Source organism: Uloborus diversus, chromosome 2 (genome assembly GCF_026930045.1).
Source record: "Uloborus diversus isolate 005 chromosome 2, Udiv.v.3.1, whole genome shotgun sequence".
Lineage (NCBI taxonomy): Eukaryota > Metazoa > Arthropoda > Arachnida > Araneae > Uloboridae > Uloborus > Uloborus diversus.
In genome coordinates this window covers 155,969,459-155,976,680 of record NC_072732.1, presented here as the reverse complement: position 1 = coordinate 155,976,680, position 7,222 = coordinate 155,969,459, and the positions used below count along the sequence as shown (strand labels likewise).

The 7,222-nt window shown below is 36.8% G+C and overlaps 1 protein-coding gene across 1 annotated transcript in view; it reads right to left on the bottom strand.

The window, feature by feature from the left end:
- The window catches only part of LOC129216103 (uncharacterized protein C8orf76 homolog), an 89,381-nt gene extending 83,249 nt beyond the window's left edge, over positions 1-6,132 (bottom strand). The window contains exon 1 of the mRNA XM_054850257.1: positions 5,907-6,132. Within this exon, the coding sequence (XP_054706232.1) occupies positions 5,907-6,008 (102 nt within the window). The 5' untranslated portion in view covers positions 6,009-6,132. The remainder of the gene's footprint in view (positions 1-5,906) is intronic.
- Positions 6,133-7,222: the final 1,090 nt, after the last annotated feature.

The window sequence follows — 7,222 nt, the reverse complement described above, 5'->3', positions numbered from 1 at the left end:
GAAAACTTTTAAAAAAATTCTAGTTACCAGGGCCGATCCTAGCAGGTGTGCAGAGTGTGCTCCGCACAAGGGCGGCCAAAGCAAGGGGCGGCCGCAGGCCGCATCATATAGTTCTTATAATCGAACAAAATTCCTCAAGAATTTCTCACAAGATAACTTATAATAAGTGGAATAAATATGCTGACTTTTAAATGTTCAATTGTCAAAGTATGTGTCGATTTCCCGACAGCATACATAGTTTAGGGAAAATAGAATGTTAGGGAACATTGTATTGGTTCATTGTCCATTAATATCTACTTTTAACACACATGCTCCATTTGGTTGCAAAGTTTGTGGCAGAACCGGTAATCAGGCATGGATACAGGGGAGGGGAAAGGCCCCCTTCTGAAGCATGAAATGGTGCCATCTAAAAGGAGCACCGAGGGCGGCCACTAATGTTTACCACCCAAGCTTTTATAGACCTAAACAATAAAGACATATTTTATTTATTAAAAAAAGAGCTATACTGATTAGATACTCTCGCAAGCAAAGCATTTCAAACAACAAACTATGTAACAAACTCTGTGTTTAACAATCGTGGATGCGTGGAGAGAAAGTGGAAAATTGCGTGACTACCTTGAGAGTAACATATATGAATGACGAACTACAATGTTGTACTTTTCTCTATTTATGACAATTTAGCTGATAAAAATCTTGAATGAACTGCACGGTTTCAGATTAGGTAGGAGGACAGGGCCCTTGCCCCGGGAAGCAAATTTAAATGCGGCTCCAAAACGAAGATCCAAAAGGATGGCATGACCTCCTTGACGAAACTAAAGAAGGTTTAAAATTGCGTTTCTAGGACTTTACTTTCGGAAAATTTCGCTGGTTGAAAATCGATCTTAAGGACCAAATTAAGTCTCTGATTCACCTCTTCCATTTTAACTTAATCAAATATAGCCTAAAAATGTTGGCTCCAAAATCCAAAACGTGTTTTCAGACGACAGCCCTTCCTATCATCAAACGTCATGTAGAATTGCTTTGACATTTTTCGAAATTTTTGCAGTGGAGGACCCCGAAATCCATTCGCAAACATTACTACCAAAGACAGTCTCAATTAGCGTCTTCAGAGAAGCTCCTAATTCCACCCCCTCTTACTTAACGTATTGAAAAACAAACTAAAATTGTGTTTTTCAAACATCAGTTTCAAGAACTTTTGAGGAAAGACCCCGGATCCCCCTTTACTCCAACGCAATCACTATACCTGAAAATTTCGTTTTTGGACGATTCCGTGGAGCCATAGTTTCCTGCCTAAACTAGCCTGAAATTGACTTCAGTTTCAAAAACACAGTTCGTGAGGGCACACTGAACCCTCTCCTTAGTCCCATCGTTATCAAACAATGCTTAAAATACGATTTTGGGCCTTATATTTCTAAAGAATTTCGGAGGAGAACTGCCAGGCTTATGTAACTTTTTACGGTGCTAGGGCAATCCATCAATCGTCGAGGTGAGGTGGACAAAAGTCTATAGTTATATTTTTCAAATATTAATGTTGAAAAATATCCGAAAGATCCTTTTAAGCTTCCCAGTTTTGTTAACGTCACCAAAGATAATATAAAATTGCGATTTTAGAAATATCCACTTAAGAGCTCCAAAATCCTTCCTTCCCAAAAATAGCCTATAATGGATTTCCTTTCCGAAAAATATTTTGGTTCGGAATATTTTCATGTTTCCCCTGTTGTTTTCAAATCTAGCCAAAAACCGGTTTTTGAAAAAATAGTGCCGAGAAACTACCGGAGGATAGCCACCAGATCCCCTACCGTCACCAAAGACAGCCTAAATTTGCGTTTTAAACTTATATTTCGAAATCTTTTGATGGGAGACGATTGAATCTCCCTCCCTCTTGCAACGTCAACAAAGGTAACCCAAAATTGCGGGTTTAAAATCTCAGTTTCGGAGATTTTTCGGGAAGAACGCCGATCCTTCCTAAGCTATGGTCTTAAAAAATAGCTTCAAATTGATTTCAATTTTGAAAGAATTTTAGGAAAGAACTGCAACATTACTTTCACATAAAGTCTCGAAAAAGTTCCTAAAATTGCGATATTTGACGCCAATTTCGAAAATTTCTCCATACACTTTGAATATACTTCATTCTTTTGTAATTAGAACCAAACACAACTAAAGATTAACTAAAAATATATTTCATACGCCAATTTCGATAATTTTCTTGGAGCAATCCTCCTCCCCTGAACCCCTGACACCGCCCCCACGCTTCCCCTTCCTCCGTCCCTTCTCTGATGTCACCGAAGAAAGACTATAAAATGCGTTTTTACTAGTAAATTTTGGTATCTATTAGTTTCTTCAAAGATATAAATTGTACCTAAGGAGTTTCTTACTATAAAAAATTTCTTCCTTTTTATAAGATGATTCTTCTGTCCCCCCCTCTTTTTTTTTAAATTCCAACTTGGCATAGGAATTGAAAGAAAGATTTATATAGACGTTAAAGATTAGTCAAAATATGCAAATTACTCTTGAGGGCGGCACATTAGGTCTTTGCACACGGGCGGCCGACACCCTAGGATCGGCCCTGCTAGTTACAGCAACAGCAAAGTTGATAAAGCAACAAGTTGTGCCGATTTTTTAAAACTTAAGATGATCCTGGCATAAATACCGTGCAGAAATTGGTTAAATTAATATTTTAAATGTTATATTGACTTTTAAACTAATATATTTTTTCCATGCTAAGCAAAAAAGAAAATGAGTTACAATATTGGATAATATTTATCATTAATATCGTTACAGAAGTTGTTTTTGTAATTTCAATCCACAAACCCCGGGCTCGGGGCGTGTTTGTCCGCTTCAGAGTTCTGTTAAAAAATTAAAATAAAAAGTCAATAAATTCAAAATTTTCAAAAATCTGGGATGGTGAGAAATGTTTAATGAATCTCAGAGTGAAAAATCAAATTGTGCCCCAATCTCCTCTCTTCCTTACCATACTATGATCATTTCGATTCTATATATATGAGTATACATAATTATTCATTCAAATCGTTAAAAAGACATCGAACATTGAACAGGGGTGAAGTTATTAGAGCACACATCAGATTTACCCCTTCAATTAATAGACACGTCATTTTTTATATTTGCTCATGTTAATAGCCTTAAAGCAGCACCTTTAAAATTGCCTTTCTATGCTTTTTCTATTCTTTCTACAGATCCAATTAAGTATTGTGCCTAATCACATTGCTGTAACTTTGGTGTTAAATTTTTTGTTATTTTGTTTATTTGCTTTATAAATTTGCTCGAGAAGGCTTTTCTATTTTCTTTTATTAAATTGTAGAACCTAAAAGCATATCACTTTATTTTTTCTCTTTTTTTTTAACTTTAAAATAATTTCATAAATGCTTTTTTTTTTTTTTTTTTTGAATAGTTGGTACACAATACAGGGTACCTACTTATACTGGAAATGCACTGGAATTTTGTTAAAATACTGGAATCTATACTGAACTTTAATTGAAATACTAGAAAAATATAAAAAAGTTTTCTGATACTTTTTATGAGAACTGAGAAACATTCTGTTGTATATATTAATCGAGACTGATCAGCATTTTCTTTTTGCTGAAATAGAATTCTGTTATCTAGCAAACATATATTATAATTAATTACTCATCTCCAGAGTTAAATTATCAAAACCACAAAATATTGAACTTTTTGATATTTTTATTCAAGCTTAATTTCTATGCTAAATTGTTGCTCCTCCCCCCAAACTTTAGTAAAAAATTGGAAGTTCCTGCGGAAAACTGCGTTTTTAAACGTACAATTTCAAAAAAGTTTCAGGGGGAGCCCTTGAACTCCCTTCTCCTTATTGTTAACAAAGATCGTCTAAAACTGCTATTGGAGTTTTTATTTCTAAAGTGAGTGCCACCAAACCCCCCCGCCCCCCAAACATTACTGAAAATCGCCCAAAACTGCGTTCCAGAATGACAATTTTAATAAAAGTGCGTGGGAGAGCTTCCAACCCCCCCCCCCCCCTAACATCATCGAAGGTTGGCTAAACTTGCATTTGAGGAGCATCAATTTTGAAAAACTGATCACTGCCTAACAATGCCAAAGTTGGCTTTAATTCGCGTTTTTAACACTTTAACTTAAAAAATTTTCCAGGAAGATCTCCCAACCTTCTTCACCTAACATTAACGAAGACAATTAAAAAAAACCGTTTTTGGAGGTCACAATTTCAAAGAATTGTCGTGGGAGGGTCACCATCACCAAGTCTCTCCTCTGCGAAACATTACCAAATATTGTCTAAAACAACTTTTTAGAACTATAATTTCAAAAAAATTCCAGGGGAGGGCCCCCGGAACCCCCCCCCCCCCTCAACATTACCAAACCTTTGTCTAAAACTACGTTGTTGGAGTTTGAATTTCGAAAAATTGCCACGGAAGAGAAATGGAAATCTTTTCTCTCTTTAACATTACTAAAGCTTGTTTAAAACTGCATTTTTAGAACTACGATTTTGAAAAAATTCCGAAGCAGAGTCACTGAGCCCCCCTTTACCTGACATAATCGAAGCAATCTGCAATTGTGTTTTTAGAGTTTCAGTTTCAAAAAATTTTCACAGGAGGGTCACCAAGCCTCTCCTATGTCTAAAATTACGAAAGATCGACAAAAACTGCAAATTCGTAAATTTTTTGGAGGAACAAAAACCCAGAAACCATCCATTTTGAGTCAATATTATACTTACGATGGGAATGGGAGAGAGTCGTATTGCTTTTTTTCATCTCAAGCAACTTTATTTTGTTGAATTGTTTTGATTGGTTCATTAAATGATTGCAAATTTAACTGGCAATGTGTGATTCTAAAAAGTGTTATGTTTAACCTAATTTAAAAGCAAGAGAGCTGTGAATTTTTTTTTTTGGGGGGGGGGATTTTGCGCCATTGGGCTGGAGGGGGGGATGGGCACCCCTGCACATTAACAATCACTTTTAATGAAAATGTTCCAGCCTTTTAAATTCTTTCAGAGAAACTTGGTTTCAGATTAATTTGAATGAAAAACTTTAATGACATGTTCCTTAGTTTAGGCATTTCACACAGAACTCATTCAAGGGGGTTAGAGGGGGCAGCAGCTGCACTGAAGAAAGAAATGAATATCTTGAGCAGAATTTGTTACTCAATGCATTTCATTAAAAAAAACATTAAAACAAATTGATAATGCTACTCAAATCCAGGGGGGTCAATCATCCAAATAAGACCTGCATTTTTATTAATGTAGGCGTAGTTTTGTTGTTTCTCTACTTCATGCTCTGGCCTGTCGCCCCCTTCCCCCCCCCCCCCCCAAAAAATGGAAAACAACAGGCTTGGCTCCATAAACTATTAACTTTTGCGTGACTCATGAGATCGTTTGTTTTACCAGCTTAGTGATGGATGAACTTTAAGCGTAGATAGCAGGATCAACAACCATCACAGGCGGTTGATACACCAAAAAAGTGGGGGGGGTTAAGGGGGTGCGGGACTTAGGGAGGGGTTTTTACATGTAATAATAACACGAGAACGATATAAAGCACACTCATCAAGTCAATTAGTTTTTTTTGAAAAGTGTGAAACGAACAATTTTATCACTTTTCAATCGATTATTAATTTCGAACTCAGAAAAGGGAAGGGGTCTTTGCATTTGACAGTGAGAAGGCAATTGCTCTCTTCTCCGTAACAGCCACCCGTGACAACTATCCCAAAATAATTTGCAAACCCGTAAACCGAAGTTCCCAAAATTCAGAGTTACTTGAATACTTCAATATTACGGAGTGTTCAATGACACCAAAATTTCATTAAACAGCAACAAAAATAAATAGTATTTACGGCACACTATTGATCATGCTGAATATTTTTCACGTTTAAAAATGCCGTAAACAGAGAGGAAAGTGTCAACTTACCAACGGCATACAAACTTTAGCTTCATAATATGAGGAATCGCTTCCTTCTTTTTCCTTAGGTTTTTCGAAAAAATCGTCGTCAAACTGAGATCCAATATCCATAACGATAAATTACCATTTCAAACTCCAATACTATACAAAATCCCTAAATGAACTCGCGTTGAAGAACCACGTAAATAAAATCAGAGGTGATGACGTTCAAAACAACGCTGTCGTTGAGCACGTTTCTCTGCGACTCAAGAAAAAGATAAAACACAAAATTTACAAACTCGATGCTGTAGCGTCGTTGGGTGTTGACCTTCAAATAACGATCGCAACGCCGTCAGTGGCAGAAAAAATCCGTAGTTTCTACCTACGTACGGACGCGTAGATTTTCCAAAGTAACGTATTAATGGTTCCGGTAGATGGCGCGGACGCTAGCAGAGCCCGCCATAGACACAACAACAATCATGACGGGCTTGGTTGGCAAGTATCAAACGGCAAACTTTTTTGCACACATTCGTAGACTTAAGATTTGTGCCTAGTTGAAGGCTGATCATTCTGAAGTGATGTGTTGAATAGTACTACCAGTTTTTATACATGTCGAAACGAAGCCAATAGTCGAAAATAGGCCAATATCGAATTAATTTGGGTGTGGGCAGATGTCAACCATCAACATTGGCAGATATTCGTGTCTAGCATTAACAATGCTGTCGTTATGTATTGGCGAAAACTGTTGCAAACAGGAACTGAAAATTATAAAATAAGAGGAAAATGAAATTCCGATGTTCAAACAATTTAAATATTTGCAGATTTACATCAATTACAGTAATTTTCATTCTACCACATCTGATATTTCAATGCATGCGAAAGTGACCACACTTGCATCAGATATTGTTGGGATCAACAAAAATCAATTTCTAGACCACTGTACATTTTTTTTAAACAGATCATCATCATATTTCTTAAAGTAATTTTCAAACAAAAAATACTCTTCGGAGTTCTAGGGGTAGTCGGAATGGGAAGATTGGCCGTCGAGCATTTTGGATTTTGGATGCCGGGAACAGTGGGCCAATGTGGTCAGGGCCGGATTTGGAAGTGTGGAGGCCCCTAATCAGGGTTCAAAAAGATCATCATATTTTTGATAATATCCGATATTTTGATATATATACGAGTATTTTGATATATATGTATATATCCGATATTTTCGACCCGTGAAAGTCAGGATATTTTGTAAAAATTTTATTGTGGGGGCCCTTTTGTTGTGGAGGCCCAGGGGCAGTAGCCCCACCTGCCCTCAAATCCGGCCCTGAATGTGGTCGGCGTCCAATTTTCCT